This window comes from Genypterus blacodes, unplaced genomic scaffold (genome assembly GCF_046128005.1).
Source record: "Genypterus blacodes isolate CSIRO-AG114 ecotype Tasmania unplaced genomic scaffold, CSIRO-AGI_Gbla_v1 ptg000033l_1, whole genome shotgun sequence".
Lineage (NCBI taxonomy): Eukaryota > Metazoa > Chordata > Actinopteri > Ophidiiformes > Ophidiidae > Genypterus > Genypterus blacodes.
Genome location: NW_027466846.1, coordinates 2,342,489 through 2,369,035, shown reverse-complemented (window position 1 = coordinate 2,369,035; position 26,547 = coordinate 2,342,489). Strand labels below are relative to the sequence as shown.

Genomic DNA, 26,547 nt, shown 5'->3' with positions numbered 1-26,547 from the left:
CCTTATCAATGTTTTTCAATTTTGGAAGTGATGTTGCAACTCAATATGTACACATGGTGCATATAGTGGGCAGAATGCAGAACATATTGCTCACCATCAGGCTCCAGCAGTCTGGGGATCCTCAGCTCTCTCTCTGCGATGCGGAAGGCCTCCTCCAGGTTCTGCTTGTTGGTTCTGGTTCTTGCCTTGGACAGATCCACCAGGTCAGGTCGCAGAGCATGCAGGACAGCCAGGAAGATCACGCCACTCCTCCAGCTGGCCTTGAAGTCTTTCACGTTCAGTGTGCACCCAGCTCTGTGATAATAATAATTTATCACAGTTTCTTCCATTACTACTATTAGTCACTCATCATCTTCTTTTACATTTGATAACTTTGCTCCCCTTATACCCACATGAGTTGACATTTATCTAATTAGTCATTTGTTTTATTTATCTCTATCTTATTTATAGGCTCTTTTTTTTGTTTCGTTGAACAAAGAAACATAAAGACAAAAATGTATTTATTGTATTGGTAATACTCACATGTACCAAAGAATTTACATAAGAAAAAGTCTTGCCTGTCTACAGGAATGTGTTGTGTCACATGATTCTAAGACAGCATAGATTTTGGGAGCCTAAGTGGCTCTGACAACAACAAATTGCGGGCTTCTGCCCTGACCACAGAATGGCCAAGAGGTCCCTGTGTAAGGATACATCACTTGCAGGCTTGGACCACAATAGACCACAAATAAGACCAGATCAATAAGTGAGGCTTCTGAATACTTCACATGGATGCTGGCTCACATATGCTATTGAATTAGCTAGGGTGCTTACTTGTGGCACTGTTCCCGGACCCAGAGCAGCAGAGCCTTCTTGGCAGACACTTTAAAGCGGTTGTGTAGCGGTGAGCCTCTGGGAGGAAGAGGGCTGCTGCTGGCCGAGCGGCTCGACAGGGTGGAGCGTGAGTCTATACTGGCCAGTGACTCCATGGAGGACTGACGGGAGCTAAACGAGAGGCTGCTGGCTAGCTCCTCAATCTAAAAGCACCATGAACACATCTGTCACATTTCTGGTATATTTAAACTTTTAAAGCTAAAAAATAATGGTCAACAACAACAAATCAAATTATGTGAGAAGTGAAACCATAAAGCCTTAATAACTCACATGATATTGTAGAATGATTGTCCAAATGAGGCCCAGGATGATGGAAGGTTTGCCATCAATGATATCAGGAATGTGTATGTTGACTATTTTGATCTGAAGAGAAAAAAGCAGTGAACCATGTGCCACGTAACAAAGACATCATATACTGTATATTATCCTCTCAATGGTTTTTACCAAGATGCACTGTAAAACCACAAGGAACTACCTGTCCAACACTGGATGACAGAGTGGTACAGTAGAAGCTAGCACAGAAATAAAGCATCTGTGAAGAACCAGATATTTTTCCCCAGGAATTGGACCACAACATAATCCTAGTGAGTACTTTTATAGATAGGTTTGTTGATTATATACAGTAAATATATTTGTTCTAATCTTCTTATCTTTGTTTTTATCTTTATGGATGTGTCACCAGCTAGTCATTCATTTCATCTGTCAGTTGGTTGGTGTTGAAAATAGCTGTTTGTACTACTTGAAAGAGGCCCGATAAATGAACATTGCAAGCATGTGGAATGTAAAAGTAAAAGCTGATGCAGTCTCAAAGCATTGGAGAGCCTATGAGCACATAGAGTTTGGTGATAATTGCCCGTGGATTTGTCATTTGAGTCAAAGATATAAAAGAATAATTTAAAACTCAGAATGCTGATCCATCAACATAGATTAGCACACAACAGCGCACAAGCATACCGATTTTTTCTTTAAAAAGGCCAGGGCTTTTTCAATGTTGCTCCTGTGCTGGAACATCCCTCTGCCTCTCTCTCGAATCTGCAAAAGACGGCAAGAATTATCACAGGGACTTATTAACACTGCTGGCTGGTACAGTTGTTGCATGATGGGTGCTGAGCAGAACTCACTATGTGTTGACCACTCATCACCTCCAGCAGGTCCAGCAATTTCGAGCCATCACGGAAATCGTTGAAAAGGTCTGAGACCACACATGGGGGTCTCCTCTGTCACAACAACACACACATTTTAGTATTAGTTCAAGTATGTCCTTTGCCATGTTTTATGCTAGGGTTGACTGTGGTCTAAGCCTTGTTTAAAAACCTTGAAATAATCTTCATCTTCCAACAATGATGGCAGGATTTTATCCCAGTTTCATAGAATTACACAAAATCCCCCATAGCTGAGATGACATCATCACCTCATATGGTGTGTAAGAGGAGGTCAACATGGGAGGGGGCCAAGTGCCGGTTAAGCATAGTTTGTATAAACGTGGAAAATTAGATCATGTATTGTATCATGATACTGGGACATACTGTATATTCATTTATTAATAGTGGAGTATGAACTAAAACATAAACAGTGAAGGCAAAGGGCAGGAAGCTTTGGCACAGTCTGTAATAAAATAGCCTTCCACGAGTAAGCAAAAAGGACCAGGGACCAATGTGTGGTTAGTCTGCACCCAAAAAGCCTTATAGGTGTTTCCCAAAAACCTGTGATTTCTCAAATATTGACTGATGAATACGAGCCAGCCATAAGTGGACACATGCTTATACACGTTTCTTATGCACTATGCAAACAACCACCCAGAGATTCACAAATATCTCCACTATTGTGTTTACAGGCAGAGACTCTGGCAGATAAGGATCCAGATCTGACTGGTGAGAGAGAAATGCTGAGTGAACGTCCAACATGCTGAGTGAGTGTTGGGGGGGTGAACAGTGGAAAAGGGGAGGGGGCACCCGTCTGTTGCTGTCTGTCTGTGCTGTAAACCTTGCTCCTCAATGCTATTTTTGCATGGTTCCCTGCGACACCACCCTCCCCCAACCCACCAACACCCACCCTAAAGTTCTCCTCTGACACAGTCGACCTCTATCATGACGCAGAACGAGAGCTGACTGTCAACTGTCTGTGCTGATTTAGTCACTGTGGTTATAGCAGCCAGTCCTCCAAATCACCTTTCAAATCAGAATTTCCAAGAAAATGTTGATATGACTAAAATAATATAATTGGAAAAACGGGTCCTCACTGATAAAATAAAATATCAAACAATGAATACAGCTCGGCAACACAAAGATTATGTCTCAGGATTATGTCACTATATACTTGTGTTTATTTGAATTGGTCACTACTGATGATCAGCTTTCATTGACAGATTAAATCAGACTTTTTAATGTTAATTCACTGAGTTGGCCAAATACACCACCACCATAATCAAACTCTCAGCCGTCTTGTTACTTGTTCTCTCTATACGTCTCGTCATCTCTTGTCCTAAAGGGAGGCAGTGGCTCAGTGGGTAGTGCTTCTGCTTGGGAACCGGAGGGTAGCCGGTTCGAGCCCCTGCCGAGGTGCCCCTGAGCAAGGCACCGAACCCTCAATTGCTCCCCCCTCTGCGAAGGGATGTAATGTAAGTCGCTTTGGATAAAAGCGTCTGCCAAATGATCGTAATGTAATGTAAATGGAGTCAATTTCAGATAATGTGGGGAACACCACATATTGCCTCATCAGTCAACACATCAACAAATGGCCAATTAGGTTGGGTCTAGTTCTTGAGCTTAGGAAAAAAAAAACTCACATCACAACAGCCTCATCAACAAAGTCATCACTTTAGAAAGAGAAAGAGACCTTTGTGTGATGCATTCACATCCTACTGAATTGACTGTGAACACAACCTGCTGACTGGGAAAAGCCTGCCAGTGGTAATAAATGTCATATGTGAAGGGATGGACCAAAGCCATAGACATGACATCAAAGTTATTTTTATTGGTTTAACTGAATAGAATGGAGTGTTGTTCATATTGTATTTCAGTTTCTCATCTTACCATCATTGACGCTGTACTAAATCTGTGTGACTGCAGTTGGGAAATGGTGTCAATACCTTAATATCCCAAATGCATGTGAGCACAAGAGCTGATCCAACATATCGTGCTCTTACATGTTTCTGCTCACACCTGCATTTTGACATACAGCTGTGTTAACTGAGGTTAGGAGAGTGAATTTATGCTTAGATGACCTTTTTAAAAATATGTTTATTGACACCTGAGGGGAACCTTGCAATGATACTGAATAAATTAAAATGTATAACTAAAGCTGTTGAAGTTTGTTGAAGAAGCACACTATGGGTGAAAAGAAAAGTACGTCAAACTCCTTTTTGGCAGGATTGAATGTTACAGTTTATTGATGTGTTTCTGTTTTGTTTGTATCTATTCACGGTGTCATCATGAATTTGGTGTGTTACCGATCATAAGGATTATTGTTTGTGCTGATACTTAATAGAGATTCAGCAGAAATAAAGCAAGAACCTGTATAACTTTGAGGCATCCTTTACATGTATTCGTAGACATATGTAGTTGTGCTTTTTGAGGCTCATAGTGAGGATAACAGTACAGCAACATTACAGGCAACTGGAGATACAGAGGTCAAAGGTCAGAGCCATGACTCACCTTTGCTAGCTGAGCATTGACCCAGTTGGTAAAGGTCCTCTTCTGGATTTGCTCGTGTTCCACTGTTAAAAGATAAAACACAAAAGACAAGTTAATCATACATCTGCACACATGCTAACAGTAAATCACAGTAAATTGGGCATTAAGCTCATTCTCTGATACTGAATCATTTTCACTGAGTCATACACACTCAAATCTGGAGATGCTATTTTTATACTGCATGGTTGTGTCTCTGCCTGGCTCCAGATACACACCAGACCTTGACTGGCTTCCACCGATTGGTGATGTTGCAAATTTTTGCTTACTTAACTGTACGTGCAAAATAATTCACATTTCAGGGAGAACCAGGAGGATTTGCTGAATCAGCAGAAGAATGTGATATGTATAAATTATCAATCAATACTGGCTGCTGTAACAAAATCTGAGATTATTACTTTCTAGCCAGAATGGTGCTCTATCTAAGTATAAGTAAACAAAAAATGAGAACCCCTGGGTTCAGCCAGGTACACAGGTACACAGCAGCGCAGTTTCACAAAGTCAGTGTGCATTCGTACAGCCCTGAGGACATAACACACCTCAGTGATCAACAAGAGACAGGTTAAACTGGGCTTCAAGCTGTCAAACTTGACAAAAGAAAGTCATTTAGACATCTCATCTCATCAAGACTTCAGGTGACACATGGCAACTACGTGTGAAGTGATGCAAATGTTTAAATCTACAAATGGATTTATCTTTAAATTGCAGGTCATTAACTGAAAACACAAGCTTTTGGTGGAAAAGATTGGAAAAGCATCCATTGCATTCATTCTTACAAACAAAGCCATTCAGTCTGTGCATTGCCTAAACAAGAAGAGACACACATAGATACAACTTGAGGTATAGGGAGGCTCACTCAGCATGTCAACCATGGTTCAAGTGTTCAAGTGTTGTTGATAAGACACTGTATGAACTATATGAAGGAGTGATTGATAGGGTCATTAGTACATAATTATTATTGACAGAGCCTGGCCCAAACCTCTTGCAAGGCAAAGAGACGGCACATAGCTCTGTCATCTGATGTCTTTCTTTGCATTTGTCAATATAACATTTTGCGCTTTTACTGTTTAGATCTGTTAAACAATTTAGTACAGCTAAATTGCAGGCATCATCTTCAGCACCTTGATATTAGCTGCCTATCTGCCAAATTTACAGAAACACCATACATGTGACCCTGTTCAACCAAAAATATATTGATAATTTCTATTTTAAGGTTGAGAAGTAAACAATACGTTGCTTGAACAAGCCATAATTACAATGGAACAGCGGTGAGCACCCTGGTTGTAAAGTTGTTAAGCTACAAACTGCATCATCACTCAAATTTGTTTCGACCAGTTATAAACAACAGGCATCACTCACCATTAAAGACCTCTAAAAAGTCATTCAGGTCATCCACAGTATGAAGAGTCTCACATATAATCCAGTTCTCAATCTCCATCTTCAATTCTGACTCAATGAGAGTCACAGCCAGAGCTTTTGAAACAACACATCCAGTCGAATAACACCGCAAATATCATAATAGCTATATACCTTTCTTGCTTTTCAATCTAAGTTCCTCTCTAAATCTATGAAGAGACTATCAGCTAGTAAGGTACCAGACATCCTCCATTCTGAGCTTCAGTCGTCCTTTGGTCTGTCTGTCTGCTTTTCAGGCTGTGGGATGCATGAAGGGATGTTATACTGTCTATTTACTTCCTTAATGTGTTTAGCAGCAGGTCACCCCTGGCCTCAATACAACTTCAGTCTAATCTTAATAGGACATCCGAGTCACAGCATCAGAGGGGCTTTTCCTCATTAAAGCGAATCTGATCCCACAAACGGAGAAGGTGGGGAGTGGCTGCTTTCCATTAGACCCTCTGAGATGTTTTACATCCAGATGTACAATGCACATTTTAGTAAAAAAGTAGTTGTAGAAATTGGAGAGCCGCAACACACTTGAGGATTTGCCAAAACCTCTTTAAACAAACCCCACCACAACCATGGTGCTTTAATTAGGGTTTGACAGGGCTACTATTTTAGTTGTCATGTAGCCTCTATTAATACATCTCTGCTACCCCAACAATCAGAAAAGGAGCTCAGATGTAACACCATTAGTACTTACAGGTCGCAAATATACTTCTAAGACCTTTTCCCATACATTTTCAATTATTTTTCCATACTGCTTCATGATATCATGTGAAATCTCTGTTTTCATGGAATTTATTGCTTGTTGTCTTATTTCATTCATTGTGCTTCTGGTAAATCATCCTTATGTATGACCGCAAAAATGTTGGAGGAGGGAATGGGGATTCATTAAAATTCACAGTTCAAAGGATTTATCATGGCTGCAGGACAGGAAATGGTGCCAGACATTTAGCTCATGGGATAAGGAGGGAGAAACTGTGTGGTACTCGTGGAAGACAGTTTGATCACACAGAGAAAAAGCGACAGAGACAGGTTAGATCAGATAAAATTCTATTGTGATAGATCACAGTGCAGCAACATTACATTCAATTAAATAAATGTATTACTCTCCCCTCTTCGACTCTTTAATTAGTTCAATGTGCTCTCCCAGGGAAGCATTTGGCCATAAATATATTATATATTGATTTTTCAATTGATTCATAGCCTTGATCTTGTCACATGCTTAGTTTAAATGTTTTTCGAATGGCCTTAAATCTCCCAGGGTGATCTTTCATAAGTTCCAGAGGTCTTCAATAATTAATTCTTTGTGTGCGGAGTTGATCTGTAATTGCTATTTCCTCAGTCAGGCAGACACCTTATGAAGAGCCTGCATGCATTGCGCTTCACCAAGGTCTAAACCTTGTGGTACTCATTGTATACATAGAGAGAGAGAGATAGACACAGGGCGCAGAGCAGGTAACTCTGGTCCATTTTATCATAGGTAACAGTGGTAACACAAAAGAAAAGAAAGTGTTAATGAATACTCTGCTAAACAGAACTATTATGGCAACACAATATTTTGCATCCCTGGCAGTTTAAAGACCTCTCACGACAACAAATGTGCCCCCAGGACCCCTAGTCTCATTAATGAAGCAGTCATTTCATGGATCACTAGATGCCCTTTACTTTTTGGACTCGTAGGCAGAAATGTATACTTTCACTAGAGGAAGACACATTATCCATATTTTTATTTTGAGTCTAATGACATCTAAAAACCAATTAGTTTCAACCTTTTCCCCTTGAAACTGTTTTATCCAGAAACTATAGCAACTGTTGAGTGTGGGAGGAAATGGATGTCTTTCAAAGCACTCAAGGACACCTTACATGACACAGCAAAAACAAGCAACAATGTATCAAAATATAAAGGTATAAGAACATCATCAGACCAGATAAGCCAGTTTGAAAAGGTGTGTTTTGAGACGGGATTTAAAGGTGGAAAGAGAGTTGATATTGTGAGAGAGAATACCAAAGGGGCAGAGCAGAACAGCAGAAGGTACAAGACCCAATGGTGGCCAAAAGGATCAATGATGTCGTGAGTTGGATAGAGGAAAAGGATCGATTCGAGGGAAAAGAGCAGAAAACAGAACAACCAACATGTCCAGGCAGTTTGATCATGTCTCTGCTGTTCAAAGTTTGTTTGCTACCTGCACAAGAGCTGCCATCAACACTGACTGCAAAGAAAAGAGTTGAGCCTTACAGTATGGATGGTAAGAAAGCAGAAGATGTTACAACCAAAAATAATAGAGTGTATTGGCATGGAGAACCAGACACTAATGTGTGTACAAGATACTGCCAGGAACAAATATTTCAAGGGCATTGCTCTACTAAACTTGAATCAAAACATGTATACACAAATCTACAACCTTATCTGTGACAGCGTTGCTCTAATCACTTTTTCAATGGATATTTGGAGTTCCAGTGGGATGAAATCAGCAGTGATAAAGGAAAACTTAAATGAGATAATGTGATTGAGAGTAGCCTGGGATATACAAGATATGACGTAGGTTTCGTTATGCTTCCCAACAAGTTACAAGGATAGGTATTTCACCCATGAAGGAAAAGGAGGAGCATGGCAGGATGTTTGAGCTTTGAGGAACATAACACTGGAAAGAGATTGCAAGAAAATGAGCCTTTGAAGTACAATGCGTAAATGGATTGAAGGCAGAGCACAAGGAGGTTGAGCGTAAGGACAAAGCCAAAGAATGAGAATAAAGCTTTATGAAGATGAATGTTTATCTGAGTCATCCCAGAAAACATAACACTGCTGGTGTGGACTACAAACATCTCAACACAACCATTCACATTCTACATGAAGAGAAGAATATAGAATATAGATTACCCCCAAAACCCTGCAATGGATGCTTGAGTAGTTTACGTAAACAATTACTGTAGTTAATTGTTTGTAGCGTACTCTGCTGCCCCTGAAAGTGCGAATAATCTGTTTTGTATAAACTCCTCCCCTCTCCTCTCCACTGCACTGCTATAGGTTTGTGGTTGGCAGTGGACCATAACCTCACCTTGTATGCAAATACCATGAGAATACCTTATATAAATGCATACAACAGCAACACAAGACAAAAAGCATTTTAAGTTTTGAATATGCCTCTAAAAAGAGTTTTTACTGAATATATTCATTCATTTTGATCAATATAAATTTGCTTATTAAGTTATGCATGTTAAAGCACCTAACTGTTCTGTAAAACAAAACTTTTTGACCCTAGAGGCTGAACTTTCAGTAAAAAGTGCATCATTTTCATGATGGTGTGTATATATCAACACTGTATATTTATTGTATTTGATGCTGAATGAAAGGCTGAGCTCAGTACAACAACATTTAACATCTAAGAGCCAGTGACAATGGTGGATTTACAAGGGTTAAACCTTGGATGAGCAATTGTTGTGATATTGTTTTTGCAAGTGAATCACTGGATGGCAGCCAAACTCTCACTTAGTGTTTTGATCCATAATTACTGCACTCTACTTACGTAACATAACAGGGAACAAAACAACTGACTGCAAATCAAATAAAACCAACTGACCCACTAATAAGCAGTTAGCACCTATTTCCTATATCCCTGGAGAATAGGTGATATATCATTAAACATACATCTACAAATATATACAGCCTCAAGTGTAATTGGCGAGAAATTAGAAAACTGTAGTTTTAGATTAAAGTACACACAAAATGTAAACCAGAAACATCAAACAATAGCCATGTTTGATCCTAATGACAAATTTCGATCGAATATGGGTTTCAGTTTAACTCAATACTTTAAATATAGATCAATCTTACATTTGTCTCTAACAAATGCACAGAATGCAAAATCAGTTACCTAGAAAACATTGCTGTATCTCCACTGCAACTATGTAATACGCCATCTTATGTAGATACATGATACTACTGTGAAGACGGAGAAAAAAACTCACCCATGTTGGAATGATGAATGATGAATCAGCAGAGAATATTTCCAGAACAAGAAACTCTAATGCAGAGCAGTTTGAACCAAACTTCCTTCTCCTTTAAATACATTTTCCAGAACTACAACAGAGCGCTGCAGATCCATGGTTAGAGAGACATAAACTGATTTGTTAGTAATTCTGGTCTGACCAGGTTGCGCTTCCAGCCTGCAGAGAAGCAGGTAGGTTCAGCTCAGCTCCGCCTCTTTCAAATCTGTCTCACAGAGGCTTCAGACTTGCCCAAACAAGAACAGCAACAAGCTAGAGCTCCTGCTGCATCATGGGCACCTTATTCAGCAAAAGCGCATTGCTCATTAAAGGTTAACTCAAATTTCATATTTCACCTCAAGGAACCACCAAAGTACTTTTAAAGGGCCACAGCCACCCCCCTCTTCTAATCATAGTCCAGACCCAGACCACTCCAAAGGGGTCTCAGTGTGGTCGACCCAACTGCTATCTTCAGATTCCATTAGACTACAATGTTTTTTCCAAAAATGTTTCCAGAAGTTGAAGAGTTGTGATGTTTTGTTTATGTTATTACAACCAGCTGATGATGCAATAACTGTATGAATGTCTGCAGAGATGTCTGTGCTGATACGTTAGCCATCCCTTTTCCACTACTTATTCTGGTCTGGGTATACAGGCAGCACGCTAAGCAACGTAGCACAGATTTCGCTCTCAGTGGCAGCCCTACCTGGTAAACCCAAGACACTCCTAGGCCATTGGAGTGAACATCAAGGAGATGAGCTTGATGCAAACAGTGACTGGGAGCCAATGGAGGGATATGGACACTGAAGCGTTGTGTGCAGCTTTGGGTTGGCTGAAGACAAGAGAAGCTGCCACAGTCTGGATCATTTGAAACAGTTTAAATGCACATGGTGGTAGACCTGCCAGTAAGGCTTTGCAGTCACAGTAGTCAAAGCGTGATGACAAGAGCCTGGACCAGCTGCGCACTCAGACAGGTCTGGTTTTTCTGACGTTGTACAGGGCAAATTTGCATGACCGAGAGACTGAAGCAACGTGTTCTAGCAGTCTTTGTGGAATTCACTTGAGAGGAGTTAAGCTGGATGCTGATTGGTGGTTGCATACAGGTATTGCATAACAAAAATTAAAAAATAGATGGAAGTCATATAGGTTTGAAATTAGCTGATTCACGGAAATACTGCTTTCCAACCAGCATTAATGGAAATGGGAGACTGGTCAATAACAACAAAAATGCTCAGAGCCAGTTCAGCATAGAAACATGCAGACAGTGTAAAAGTAATATGTAGGTAGTAGTAGACTTAATTTGCAATATTCATCAACGATTGTAAATATCATGCAGGCAGAGAACACAAGATCGGATAACAAATCCAGTTTAGCACAGTTGTGAGTGTTGTTGAGTACAGAAATGTTAAGAAATGCCATGAGAGACAGCTGAGCAGCATTTCTCTGTCACGCTTTATTCTCCACACCCTTGTGCTCTCACTCAGGATGATTCTTTGCACTATGACTCATGAAAAAAAGATGGTTTCAGTTTCAGCAGATTGAACATGACCTCAGAAAAAGTGTGGACAACCTGTAGGTGGACAGAGCCAGCAGTGGAGAGATGAGGTAATCCTTCCCATCCCCCCCCCATGAGTGAGACAGATAACCTTACTGGTTGTTACATTGCTGCAGTAAGTGAGATTTTTCTTTTACACTTGCATGAACTCTAACCTTCAGCTCAATTTACCTGAAAAGTATCTCTCCTTCCCTGTGTTCTTTGAAGTGCATATATGGATGTGGCTAAACTATTACTACCAAACTACTGTTCCAATACAAACATTGACAAAAGTTGAAACTGATTATAGTATTTGGCATCGATCATTCCTTATTCTATATTTAACAACTGACACTTTACTTTTGATTTGAGTTTCATTTAAAATATTGTTTTAATAATAAACAAATGAAAATGGCCTGGAAATTATTTGGACCGTAATATTTTGGAGCTCACCATTTGAGGCAATCGCTGCAATCAAGCTCGCTCTGTTGCTCTGAATGAGACTTCTGAGCTCATTTGTTCCATTCTCAAGGACATTGTCCTGGTGGAGGAGCCCTGATCTGCGACTGAGAGAAAGCGTTGACACTGGACAGTATGTTTGGCTCCAGAATGCCTGGGTAATCTTCTGATTTCACTGTGCCCTGCTCGGATTCAAGACGCAGCAAAGCAACCCCATAACGCCTTTGTACCATGTTTCACAGGAGGGATGGTGTTCTTTTAAAACATACAGCTGATGTGTCATTTAGTTCAATCTGTCCAAAGGATAAGGAGCCCACTTTTTGTCAGAAAAGTGATGGATGGTGCAACCCCACACTTGTACTGTAACTTAATCTTAGAGGTCAACTTGTGTGTTTTGAAGTCATCTTTGCTTCTTTTGCCACCATTCGTCTATATATCTGTTAAACCTGGGGTCAATGTTCCTCTTGCAGCCACAACCAGGGAGATTGGCTACAGTACCATGGCCCTTAAACTTCCTGATAATAGCAGTAACCATGGTCACAGGAACATCAAATTAATTAGAAATGCTCTTATAGTCTTCACCTTGACAATTCTGGGGCAATTATTTTCTTCCTTATCTTCTAAAACAACTCCATTCTTCTCTTTCTCTTGTCCATGTTCAGTGTGGTGCACACATTGATACCAAAGAGCACAGGCAGAACTTTTCGCCATTAGGGCTGAAAGACTAATTGTTTGATTGAAGACACCTGTTGTACTAATTAACGAAAATAGTCTGCTTGAAATGTCACAATGATGTATTTCTTATCACTTCTAAGGGGTATACATCATTTTGTCAATGCCATTCTCACTTAATATATTATCTTAAATAATATGTTACATCGTAAATTAATAACAAAGTCACCTCTATCAAATATGGTATAAATAATGCCAACGACTTTTGTACGTTTCAACCTAATTCAAAGAAAATTGTATTTTCTTTAGGTTTTTTTCTAAACGGTACCAAGACCTTTAACCACCTCTGTAAACTCTTTGTGGAAATAAATACATTTTGAAGTAAACACTGACCCTGCAGCAGCATGAGGACATTGTCAATGTCCAGAGGGATAGACCCCCTCTCCACCACATCATCTCTGGAGTAGAAGTCTGACGCCATGCTTTCTGTCTCATCCACAGACTGCTGACAGCATGGCACTGCTCTGCATAACACAGAAAAAGAAGAAAAAGTGTCAGCTTTAAATGTAATCCACATCATTATCACTGCAGGGTTAAGGATTTGATTGCATTTTAAATATTATGGTGGCTTGTAGTGTGTCTTTGTGTGATCTTAGACAGATGTTACTCACTGAAGGCTGCAGTATACTTCATCCCACCATGTTTTGTTGTAGATCATGTTGGAAACTAACTGTGTAAACTTAAGTTTTTTGGCATGCCCTGTTTAGATGTGGCAGACAGCAGCTCAGTTGGTAGGGCTTCCGCTTGGGAACCGGAGGGTAGCCGGTTCGAGTCCCTGCCGAGGTGCCCCTGAGCAAGGCACCGAACCCCCAACTGCTCCCCCCTCTGTAATGGGTGGTAATGTAATGTAATGTAATGTAATGTAAGTCGCTTTGGATAAAAGTGTCTGCTAAATGACCGTAATGTAATGTAATGTAGATGGTGGGCCTCTTGTCACCAGGAGGGGAGGGACTGGTGTGTGTGTGTGTGTGTGTGTGTGTGTGTGTGTGTGTGTGAGAAATTGCTTGCATCTCAACATGATTAATCAAACAAATGAGGATAGCAGCACAGATTCTCACTTCAGGAAAGGTCAGAGGTTGTTATCAGGAATTCTCTGTTTGATTACCTCAGACCTGATGCAGTTGACCAATCATAACAGAGCAGGCTTTTCAGGAGGGTGTGACAGTGGAGGGAGGCTTCATTAATGGCTCATGCTGCTTCTAGAGAGACTGCAGGGCTGCTGCCCACAGGATGTATATCAACTTTATTCATATGGCACAATATAACATACAGTGTGTCAAAGAACTTTACAAGCCCTGCCAGGTATGCTGACAGGCAGAAGTTGAGTGGCCAGAGTTTAGTTGGGAAAGCCAGCTTTTGCTTAGTTAGAGGTTCAGTCTGGTAAGATTATTTAGCCCCATTGAGCTCCATGTCAAGAATAAATAGGCAAGAATGTGTATAGAAGCGTATGGGTTCTGTTTTATCTTGTTCGTCTGGCCCTGGGATATAACTAATTGCAGTGAAAAAATGTGGCCTTTAAACATTTTTTTTTTTTTTACTTGTGCCTGTTGAAACAAATCATACTGTAGAAACAGGAAGGTGCCTTTGATTTGGTCCTTTATGTTGGCCGCTCACAAAAATGACTGACAGCTTTGGAGAGTGGACAGGTGAGAGAAGCCAAAATTACACAACGGAAATAGAACAAGACCTCGCCAATATGTCAGAAGAGGTCACGTATTAGTAAGAGCCAGTGTTTGTGTTCACCTTCTGTACCAGTTGATTTAATTCACAATGACAGTTCAGTCGTGTCCCATCTGATTTTCACAGTAAACATAAACAAAGAGGATTTGATAGATAAAGGTCACAGAATGTCCATGTTTACTTAAATTACATTTACATAACCGCTTAGCAGCAACATATACTCAAGTACAAAAAATTAAAAACATACAATTTAGTTAAACTGTCAGGGAAAAGAAGAAATAGGAGCGATGGAAGAGAGAAAAAGTTAAATGAAAAGAGCCTGTTTCCATGATCAAATTCTCTCATGTCTTAAATTCAGATCCATGTTTAGGCAATTTCACACGACAAAAATATTGCCAGCAACCAAGAAACTACTGTAAAACAAAGAAATGTAGTTCCTCAACAGTTTTAGGGTAGGAACTCTACAGCAGCTCAGGAACAGTTGCGTGAAGATTTGACCAAAATCACTTGGTCAGCTGCAGTTTCCCTATGTTTTTGTACAAAGCAAACGGAATTTTTTGCCCATTTTACATGTACAGTAATGTCTCAACACAAGGCACTGCTGAGAAGACGACTCTATTAAACAAACAACAATCATGCTGACTTTCTTTTCTTGTTGTTATGAAAATGTTCACATTAGTGGAAGAAAGCAATGGATTGATGGAGATAATATGGAAAGAAACAACAACAAAACATAAACACACAACAAAAACACAAAATGCAATCTGGTATGAGTAGATGCTGCAGATTTGTGTGCTACACCATTGTAAATTTGCAAACCATATTTGCAATATCAAATATTTTACGTTAAGTAGATGTTTCAGAATTATTGCATTTAAATAAATGGGGTGCCCATTTTCATAGTTTCATAACACAGCAGCTACCTTGTACAAACCAAAACTCACAATCAATATTGGGTTTTCCATTTGGTTCACGAAAACAAAACCATAAATTGTCACCTGACTGTTCCTAAATAGTGTTTGGCCAAAGTTTGTCCTCTTGAGCTCAGCAACCTTCACAGAGACACAACATGCACGTGACTTCTAAAAACACAATGAACGCTGCCCTCCAACGTTAATGTGAGCATGTGGGCATACAGAAATAAAACTACACTGGGAAGTGTGTGTATGTGTGTGTGTGTATGGGTGTTCAACTATTGCTTGTAATCTGAGCTATCCTCAGGCTTCATATCAGCTGCTGAAGTGAGCAGTGTCTGGCACACACACCTACAGAGAGAGTTTTGTTGTCTTTCATCCTTCTATCTCAGTTTTCTTTACATTCTTCCCATTTTCCTTCTACCTTTTCTTTCTTTCTTTCCAATGTAGCTCCATTGCTTTCTTCCATTATTTCTTTAATTTTTCCATTCCTTTTCCCAGCATCCCTGTCTTTATGTATCCTTTCTCACTCTCCTACTTCCCTTCTGCTTTCCTTTGTTTTTGTCTGTTTGTTCCCTCCTTTCCTTGCTTGGTTGATTCCTTCCCTCTGTTCTTCCTTATTTACATTTTCTTTCCTTCCATATTTCTTAAACTGTTGCTGTTGTCTGTTAAGATCCTTGTATTTGCTTTACCTCTGTAGCACAACGCATTTTTCCATTTCTCTGTCAAAAGACTTCTTTACGTTCTGTTTTCATCTGCTACAAACAACTATGGATATTTTGTCTATATGTATTGATGACACGTTTGGATCGTTAAGTCTAATGATTGTGTTTATATCTTAACATCTTCCTCTCCTGATCCTCACTCAAAGGGCAACTCTTCATCGTCCTGTGAATTTTCATCAGGTGATTTCTGTCTGACTGGTTAAGCAACACTTACTGTTGATTTATTACAGAGGCTTAGTAAAAAACCTGAGAATGTTCATCGACACACCCTGCAGCACCTGTGACAATAACAAACGGGCGAGGCAACCTCTGCTTTTGTTTTAATGCAAACACAACACAAACATCAATCTGGGTCAGAGATGGTGCTGAGTGCAGTCATTTACAATCTGATTTATGGATACAATCACATGATTCAGACATACTGAGTCTGATTTTGAAATTTTGAGATTTAGGAAATACATGTAATGCAACGTAGAAATCATTGGTTTCTGTAAATAAAACTTTGTATCTGCAAATTACTTATTACATACTTAGATGTATTTAACTTCCTGTTTCACGGTTTATTATTCTACGTGGAGCACTTTCTGATTTAATTCTGAATGGTCTGATACAACATTTAGTTCATTACTTACAAATACAAACATTTGTTTTGACTCATTTAAAGCCAAAGCCAGTTGTACAAATTGTGAGTGCAGGAATGTCAGATAGTGTCTCTGTGATGAAGCTTCAGAGGCCAAAAATAGAAGCGGTGGACGTCTCTCCTTTCAGATCAGCTCTGAGACACAGAATTAGTCCTTGAGAACCACACGACTTTTTTTATAAAGCAGATAACAAGCCGCTTGACCAACAGGTCCAATAGTGAGCTAAGAAGAATCCATGCTTTGTCTGATTGTAATTTTAAAAAATATAACACGCAAAGAAACAGGATTTGGTCAACCAGCACACAAATACAGCAACAAAACAAACTCCAGTATATGATAAATGTATAATATTCACTTACATGTAGGAAAGGTAGATGGAGTTGCAGGGTGCAGCTGCAGGTTCTGTCAAATACGTGGACTCTGGATGAACAGATCCTGCCGGGTGTTTGTTTCAGATGAAAGATTGAAGTTTGTTTCTAAGCACCGAGGTCCTCAGAGCTGCAGGTCAGGCCGGACTGACATTGGAGAAGCCAGAGCCATGCTGAGACCAAGCAGCAAACTCACTGGAGGGCTAAAAATAGAAAACAGTCTCACATGTACACATACACACACACAAACACACACACGCACCCCCTCCACCAATTTGGCACTGGCTGTCCCTCCTGGGCTAAAGGTCCAGCTATAACTAGTGAGATACAGTTTTCATTTCAAATGTAATCCAGAGAGACACTGTGATATCGCTGGAATTCAGCACCTTCACCTCATTTAAAGAACTGATCATCATTTTACACCAAAGAGATATGTTGAGTTGAGAGAGAGAGAGTTTGGAGAGCGATTATTTAATGAGCCAAAGCTATTTTTAATCTAAAGTAAACACAATTGCAAGAATGTTTTAACATTTAATTAACAATCTGTGAAGATATCAGCAGTCATGAGTGAAACAAAGTAGAGAACCTCAATATGATAAGCAGACATGGGGCAAGTTCAATTTAAAAAAACGTGTTCGTGAAGAGGGATGACAATATTGCTAGATAGATAGATAGATAGATAGATAGATAGATAGATAGATAGATAGATAGATAGATAGATAGATAGATAGATAGATAGATAGATAGATAGATAGATAGATACTGTATATTGTAGCCATATAATATGTACGATTATAGAGCTACATAGCAGCACAATTAGTTATTTTACACAGTACTCCCACTTAGAAAAATAGTCCCATTACCTTCCTCTGTGCTAGCTTAAACAATGGCAACAGAGTTGAACGTATCAGCCTATTCAGAGTTAAAGTTAAACTGAATTTCCATTTACTGTGAAATGGGATAAGGGGAACGGGACGTATTGTGTGATATTGTGCTTTGGCGTCGGGTTTCAGTTTAAAATGCTCACGTTTTTATTGTTTTCCTGCAACTCTAGTTTGTAGCTAACTAGGAATGCAGTCAAGAAGCTACTAACTGTTGTTGTTGTGATACAAGGTAGCTTAGCTATCTATTACAGCAGCCAACAGTCAAGTTGCTCAGGCCGTTATTACTTTCAGCAGTGTTATTAGTGTCAGAAAATAATTGACCGTATAATCGGGCCATTGGGGCTGGAGCTGTATAATATCTATAAATATCAATATCAAAAGCGTTGCTAAGCTGTAGGAAGTTCTTGTCTTCACAACTTACTTACATCTTTCATATCTTCAGAATATGAAAACTTTTCGCTGACACATTCATTATTTTTCAAATCTTATGTAATTGTATTCATATTTTAGTATCTTATTCATCTTTGGGTATGTAACATTAGGGTTGTTTGTAATTGTACGACAAAAATGCAAAAAATTAATGATGATGAAAATAATGAATCGTATTTAAAGATTGCTTAAAATGATAACATAAAACTAAAAATATATACAGTATGTTTATGCTCAGCAAAGCCAATGGTGCATTCAGTGATCCTTGAAAATTATTAATACTACTTACTAGCAGCAGAGGGCAGTATACAACCACGTTAGTCAGATTGGCCGCAGGTTGAAGTTAAGGGAGCTCAGCTATTTTGAGTTGTTCTTTGTACAAACGTGAGTGGCCGTGTGTGAGCTTTTTAAGTTATATTTATTAAAGTCCTATTTCATTATGAAATGATATAATATGTGATGTGATGGGCTTGCAAACACATCAGTTACACGAGGTTGAAGACAATCAAATGCTGTTTCCAACACATCAGTGATTCCTGCCCAAACAGACACAGAGAACCGTGAGAAGACAATTTCCCCCCAACATGTGTGTCTGCTGTGTGAAATAAATGATGATCAACAGTGTTTACAGTGATAGTAATTTGTTTAATAATCACTTATATGCTTCAGTTTGTTATCCACACACACAGGGGTCACAGGGGTGAGGAAAAGAGAGGTGGAGCACAGCTAAGTTACACAATATTTGTTCATTCAACATACCCTTATACGTCTATTTAAGGTACTTTGTCCACAGAAAAATACATACCAACATTACAGTACTCAAATGTAAACCTTAAACAATCCAGCAGCAACAGTCCATTATGAGGAGGTCCAGTCTTACTCCCCATGGACTGGATTACAATTAAACCTTTTTGTGATCATCACCGTTATCCAATTACACGCAGTGTGTTATTCCCACAGAAACCATATCCATGCACATTGTATATTAACAGCAGGGAGGAGGAAAGGGTGAGGAGGGTGAGAGGGATGTGAGCCTGCCCCTGCTTATCCTCTCCCATATTTTGCCTAATCTAACTTTAATTCCTTGGCTTTAACTTGTAACTTTACTTTTAAAGATTCATTCCCCCAAACTACTTGAGAGCAGCTCTGCTCTTCAGCACACTGCCCTCAGGGATTCTGATGCTAGTAATTTCATGATGCGCTGCTTACTCACTTAAATCAATTCCCCCTCTTCTTCACATTTCCCCTACTCCTCCTGTCATTGTCTGCAGTGAGGAGTGATGTATTTCACAAAAGGAATCCCGTCTCTAAGTGCAGAATCCTGCTCTAAGCCTAGAAAACATGACATGAGTTATCAAGTTTCTTTCTGTGGGTAAAATAGAAAAAGAACTCAAATTATTCATTTGAAGTCAATACAAATCAATGAAATCAACATACATCTTATAGCACTGCAAAGGATCAGTAATGAAAATCCATAAAATCAAGGACTACAATAAAGATACAAAAGAAAAAGAATAGTTTATATTATATTACATGATCTCCTATATTACCTGATCTCTTTAACTTCTAAACCGCTTGAGATAAAACCGATAATGTCATTGGGTGATCAAGCTCAAATAAGGATGACACACACTATTTTATGAATTTGTGTTAACTTAAATACCCTAAGTACCCGTATTTGTTTTTACCATAAAGGTCTGAGGTACAGTCACATACATAATCGAGATGCTTTTTTTGCCTGGAGATTAAAATCTAAATGCCACACCAATGTCTACTGAAAGCACACACACGCTCACACACACAAATGCCTGTAGATAAACAACAGCTGGACCAATGACAAAGTAGATGTGCACATATAAGGGAGGCAGTAAACACCAAACTAAATATCTTGTTCTCAGCTGTGGAATGGTCTTGTCAGTTTGTCATGTTGCAGGATTTGACGAAAGGATCAGAGCACGTTCAAAATAGGTGTAAATATCAAGGATTAGAAGGAAAAAGGTGCCAGGTTCAGAGGTTATGGACAAAGTGATATAATAACTGGCGCTATCATAATGCCACCATCAGGTCAACTGATTATTTTTTCACAAATATGCATGTATGGTTACAACAGACCAATTAATCAATAGTGTATATCAGTTTTTAATGAATGCGCCACAACCACTCAATTATGGCGAAACACCGTGACAAAATGGTTGAGGAATATAAAAGAATGAATATTAAAACGTATATGCTGCCACTGCCAGACATTCTACATGTAAACTTTTGTGTAAGAATGGCGCAAAATCTATTAAGGTGCAATGGGCAGATAGACCCACAGGAATGGATGCAGGTAGACCCATAGGAATACAATTTGCAATCTCTGACATACAGTTTAAAAGTTATGAAGGTAGGTGTAAATATCGTCCTGTTTTACTAATCAAAACGGAAATTTTAGGTTAAACCAGAGAGGAAAATCAGATCAAACACATGCAAAATAACAATCAAAAAGAAAACCACGGAATGTCTAACATAGTCTATTCATCTAAGAACTCCACAAATCTTTTCTTTCTAAGTTCTCAAATTAAATTTAAATAAAGAGGTATTTTTCTTTCATCTCCACTCAAGATTCTCCAGATCTTTGCATGAAACAGTTTCCGGGATGGCAATGGAGGTCCAGCTCCATATAAAGTAAAAGGATTTGCTTCATTAAATATACATTATCAGTTTTCTGTTTTTTTTGTGCTGAACTACAGAAAAAAAAGCCTGTTTAAACTTAAATGCGGGAACTTACTTACTGTTGCACATACAAATGACCTCCCACTGCTCCACAGACAGGTAAAGTTGCCCTCCATTTCCTCAGATTAGACTTAAAAGTGATAGCAGCTTCCAATCCTGTGAATCAGTTTCCTTCTGCTTACATTTAGATAACGTTGTAATGTCAATATCTAATCTATAAAGTCAAATGTAGTGGGGAAAGTTTACAATGGGAGATAACAAAGTACCTTGAAATTGCTCTTACAGTAAGCACACTATGTAAATTAATGCACTTCTTTATTTACTGTGTGTGTCATGTGATGTTATTGGCAACCAAAGGCTCAAAGCTGAAATGGAAAGAAAATGGGTGGAAAGAATAACGAGCAGATGAAGAGTTTCATTATTGTAGAGTGCATGTGTGAACAGGAGCTCAGGTCTGTGTGTGCAGCAAATAATTGGGCTCAGATGAGTGAGAACAGGCACAGGTCCTCTGTTTGACAATGTTGTTCCCCCTCTTCCGTGCGGATGACTATGAACAAAAGGCCAGACTCTTTCCCTAATCAAGCTAATGGCGTGAGAACAAGCCAGTGGCTGAGAGCGATGGGCTGAGACAGGTTTGAGGGCCTAAAGGGATTCACATAGTCAGGGGTAAAGAGAGACTAGAGCCTGATTGGCAGGATGCAGGATGATAAAAAGGTGGTTCTGATCTGAGTGAAACACACTGAGGGGGAACTGAGGTTCATGTTAGAGATGGATGCTTAGCCTGAGCACTAAAAACCCCAAGGGAAGCCTCCTGTTTGTAAAGGGTTACACTGTAGTCTAGTCTGACCTCTGTTTCCACAGTGACCAACCTTTATCTGCTCACAGCTGAGATGACCCTGCAGAGGAAAAGGTCACAGTGGTGAGTAAGGAATAAGGCCGAGCATCCAGACTCGTGTTTTGTTGTATTTTCTGATGTAGTTACAGCAGGTCACATCAGGGTCTCTGGGCAGAGGTCCAAAACAAACTGAAATCAAATCAAAATGGTTGGAATCGAAAATCTGTTGCATCTTGCAAAGTCAGTGGGAAATATCAGGATTGACACTGAGGGTACACGTGGAGTCTGATACTGAAAAACTGCTCAGGCAGACAGCAGGACATGTTAGATTTAGATATTAGACTGGTTTTCAAAGACAATTTTCACTTTAGGTCAAAATACTTCCTTATTCAAATCAATCACCTACTCTTAAAAGTTGAGTCATGAAGTCTTGAAAGTGCAACGTTTTCAAAAGTTGATGAGAGTGTTACATTTACATGTATTTCAAGTTGAAATTGTGAAAACGGAGACAAGAAAAGCCGAAAGAGAATACTGTATCATTAAAGAGGGATGATGATTTAATATATTCTATGGTAGGGTGTATTTATGTTTTTTGTGTATTTTTATGATTATGCTTTAGGGTTTTCAATATGTATTATAGCTTTGCCACTATTTATAATAATTTCTGTGCTCTGTTGTCAGACATTTGGGAGTCTTGTTCTTCCCTTTTTAAACCCTAACTCTAACCCTGACCCTAACCCTAAAACTTAATAGAATTTAAAAAAAAAAGAAATGGTGATGGTCAACAAAAAGAAATTAAAAATTGAACTCATATAGCTAAACTGAAACTAAACTGATGTGATATTGAAATAACTTATACGACATTTAAGTAAAATGACCTTGGTTCTTTGTCTGAAAATGGTTTTCAGCACTCACTCTGAACTCTGAGCCACAGATCCTCCATCCTGTGCCCTGACAATTTCATTAATGAATAAGAAACGTGATGTGTATGTTTAACGCCGAAACTTAGATGTGCTGCAGTTATTTATTAAGATATAAAAATCTCCTTCCCACCTGACAGGATGGATTTTATCCCAGTTTTTAAAACATCCTCCACAGGAAATGTCATTGTCATCTGATGCTTAACATGTTCCAGGTGTTGCCTTTTTCCTTCAAATAGAAGGGCAAGACAAATGACCACACCAATGACGACACTGCTGTTCTTTTTATTTCTGTTCTTTCTTTTGGAGTATTCAAGTATTCATTCATGGCTCTGAAGCAGAACCATAGATAGAGGTGAAGCATTACAGAAGTTCCAAACCTCAAGTCTGAAAGCGGACATATTCCTTAATCTTCCAACTCCTCCACTTCTGCCTATGATGCTGAAGGGATTTTGTTCTACTTTCATAGAAATCCAAATTAAACAACTTCAATAGAAAATGACATCATCACCTAACGAGAAAGTCTCAGGAGTGCAAATCAGGTGAGCATGGTGAGAAGTCAGCAAGTACAGACTCAGCAGATCACAGAGCCTTGGGTGCATCTGGAACTTAGGCTCAAATGAAAAAAAAAAGGATCAAAGTAATGGCACATTAAAGGTTCTGGTGATATTTTTATGTCACTCTGTACCAGCAGGTCCTGGCTGTTACTATGCTGTTTGCTTTTGTGGATATCTGTCCAACCTGAGGCCTCTGCCGTCAACCTGGGTCGCTTCATCGGCTGTGCTGTGCGGGAGTTCACCTTCCTGGCCAGGAAGCCCGGCTGTGGGGGTCTGCACATCACCACCGATGCCTGCTGGGGGCGCTGTGAGACCTGGGAGGTGAGTTGTTGAGAGGCAGCTGTTACTACTGAACAGCAGCACAGTCAGGGCAGCAGTGTAATAAATCTAAAGAGATGGTTCAGACGTAGATACAGAGGGAGATGACACCGTAACAAAAAAGACCGCAAGCTAGAATGCAAATATTGATCCAATATTAGTTTTCCATCTCCATCTCTTTCCAAAAATCACAATCTGCACAATATTTGACTTTTGAAGGTAATTGAGCTTGATTTACAATAAAATATACCAGTTACCTCCACCAAAAAGCTTATGTTTCCATCCATGTTGGTTTTTTATGTGCAGGATTACTTGATAAATTGTGAACTGATTTTCATGAAACTTTGTGGGCTTGTTAGACATGCTCCAGGGAGGAACCCCAGAAACCTACACAGTGATCCAGATCTGTATTTGAATTCAGGACATTTTAAACTATGAGATAGGGTGTTTGACATTCTGACTGATTTGTCCAACAACAGTAAATAGATCTCGGCAAAATAATTCAGGCATCTTCCCAAGGTGATCTCCTAATTGGTATGATCTAGTGATCTGGTAATGTTTTGTTGATCCTCGGCGGAGATATGCATACGCCCTAATGCGTTCCTGTCTAGTTCGGCCTGTTTTTCCGCTGTAGCTGAATAGAAACATTGGATTGGATGCAGTCATTTTACAAATGTGTATTATGAGAAAACCAGACTCGGACCTGAACAATTCTTACCTTCAATTTTTAAGTGATATCGTCATAATTGCGATTTGACCTAATCTCTTTGCTAATATAAACAGGATTACATCAGATATGTGGTTAATAGATTTTTGTACTGGAGAAAATGTGGCTGGTTCACAGAATATTAAGCTTGTTACCAGGAGAGGGGTGTTTTTTACAGTGTGCAGGCAGCTAAATGGGCTTCTCCCCATGGAGAAAATTTGTTCTTGCTTTCCTCTCTCCACAGGGAGGTCAGTGCAAGGTCGACCAGTCAGGGATTGAGCTGCTCAGTTGACAAATACCCAAGACAGACAAATATATGAATAAATAGACATGTGATCTAATGCCGCAGAAAAATACAATTTGTGTTTATAATAGCACACAGAGATGTAATCATGGTCACATGATGATGGCAGTCTGAAGTGTAAATGTTGCATTCAAATAGTACAGTGTTATGAGATTGAGTTCACTCGTGCAGGAATGGAAAGCAGCATGGGATGCAGAAATTGAAATAACAGTAGTCGTTTCTTTTTCCAAATACCTTCTGTATGAAATAGACAGCTGGATCTCATAAGTTGCTATATACTGATTACAAAAATGATATGAGCCTTAAGGAAGTTCATGATTCTCCTGGCTTTACTATTGCAGCCTGTGAGCAGGCAGCAGGCTCAGGCTTTGTTTTCCGATCCACCTCATCCCCCACGAGGAAACTCATTATTTTGTCTGTTCTGTTCAGAGGGAGGTCAGAACGCGGTGTCTTGCTTTAGGGACAGACTGAGGGAGGTCAGGGGTCAAATCCCTAAACTTGCAGATACAGGAGTCTGTGATACAATAGCTAATGAAAGCCTTCCTTCTGGAGTATTACAAGTATTAATATAAAAATATGTGCAACTCCAATCAGTAGAAAGAATACATGTTTCTCTATAAATCAGACACATCTCTAAAATTAATTTAATTGTACAACCATTGTGAGTCATAAACATTGTTTGTACTGTATGTGTATTTGCACAGCTCTATAGGTTATTGTGAAAATCCATTGTCATAAATCAAAATATTTCAGGTCTGCGTATCTTCTCTCTATTGGATTTCCATTTCAAATCAAATACTGAAAGATGAATTTTACCATCTGTTTTCAAAAACGGTTTGATTGTCCAATCAGAAAAAAAATGATATCAAAGCGTTTCCTGACACAGACTGTGGTTTTCAGAAATATGGCTTGAATTTCTGATTTTATACTCATTTTCTATTTTTCACACTTTGGTGACAAGGAAATAAAACGACGCGCCGAGGAAAGTCAGCTAAAGGTTTGCTTGTTTGCTGATGATTAAGTAATGTATCCTTTAGTGAGCAAATTATAACTTTATCCTGTTTAAGGGAAACAAGAGGACAACATGATCACCCTGGGCTGATGTATCGCACCATAGCAATGCCGTGCCAGCAATTTCCAAATATGTATGAGTCACATATCCTCTCCTGGCAAAAAATCTGCACCTTGTGAAATGTGATATGACAAGCGATGTTTAAAATGGACTCAACCCTCTATTAATCACTTTTGTTTGAGAAATATAGCACAGGAAATAAGATTTTTTCTCTTCAGAAGCCCGTCCTGGACCCTCCTTTCGTTGAGTCTTACCAGCGTGTCTGCACCTACAACAAGACTCACCAGGTTACAGTGACACTGCCTAACTGCCTGCCAAACATCGACCCAACGTACACGTACCCTGTGGCTCTGAGATGTGACTGTGGAGTGTGTGTGACCAGCACCACTGAATGCATCACATCTGTGTGACAATATAAAGATTTCATATTGTAATCTGTAAAATCAGAGAGAGAGAGTGAGCACAAATATTAACCATTTAAGTCACTGTTATTGATAGCAGACTGCTGTGTATCTGCAGAGTGCAGACTTTTGCATGCTGAGTAGAGTCATTATGTGTATTAATGAGTTAAAAGTCTTAAAATAAGTGGGAATAATCTATCAGAGCAACTAGTCTAAGGAATGGATTTATTTCCTGTTTGATAAATTATTCTGCGTTTGTTTTGCCTGAGAAATGTGACAGGTATGTAAATCCAACACAGTATCTCTCATGTGGAGGAATGTGTGTCATGGTTTGCTTTTGGAATTTTAATGTGGTTGTGAAATTCCAGAATGGAGTTTGGAGAATTTCTAATCATTTTAAAAC

The 26,547-nt window shown here is 39.3% G+C and overlaps 2 protein-coding genes across 4 annotated transcripts in view; one reads left to right on the top strand and one right to left on the bottom strand.

Annotated features, from left to right (window-relative positions):
• syne2b (spectrin repeat containing, nuclear envelope 2b) overlaps positions 1 to 10,117 on the bottom strand; it is a 71,494-nt gene extending 61,377 nt beyond the window's left edge. For 2 of the 3 annotated variants that reach the window (XM_076146717.1, XM_076146718.1), the window contains exons 1-7: positions 9,933 to 10,116; positions 4,527 to 4,588; positions 1,995 to 2,090; positions 1,828 to 1,905; positions 1,144 to 1,236; positions 814 to 1,016; positions 95 to 294 (exon numbers count right to left, since the gene is read on the bottom strand). In XM_076146717.1, the coding sequence (XP_076002832.1) occupies positions 95 to 294; positions 814 to 1,016; positions 1,144 to 1,236; positions 1,828 to 1,905; positions 1,995 to 2,090; positions 4,527 to 4,588; positions 9,933 to 9,936 (736 nt within the window). In that variant the 5' untranslated portion in view covers positions 9,937 to 10,116. Of the gene's footprint in view, positions 1 to 94; positions 295 to 813; positions 1,017 to 1,143; positions 1,237 to 1,827; positions 1,906 to 1,994; positions 2,091 to 4,526; positions 4,589 to 9,932 lie in introns of all 3 variants that reach the window. The other variant, XM_076146719.1, reaches the window with a different exon arrangement.
• An 11,804-nt stretch (positions 10,118 to 21,921) lies between these two features.
• gphb5 (glycoprotein hormone subunit beta 5) lies at positions 21,922 to 26,153 on the top strand. The gene is made up of 3 exons (XM_076146761.1): positions 21,922 to 21,950; positions 23,478 to 23,664; positions 25,962 to 26,153. The coding sequence occupies exons 1-3, from the start codon at positions 21,922 to 21,924 to the stop codon at positions 26,151 to 26,153; spliced, it is 408 nt and encodes a 135-aa protein (XP_076002876.1).
• Positions 26,154 to 26,547: the final 394 nt, after the last annotated feature.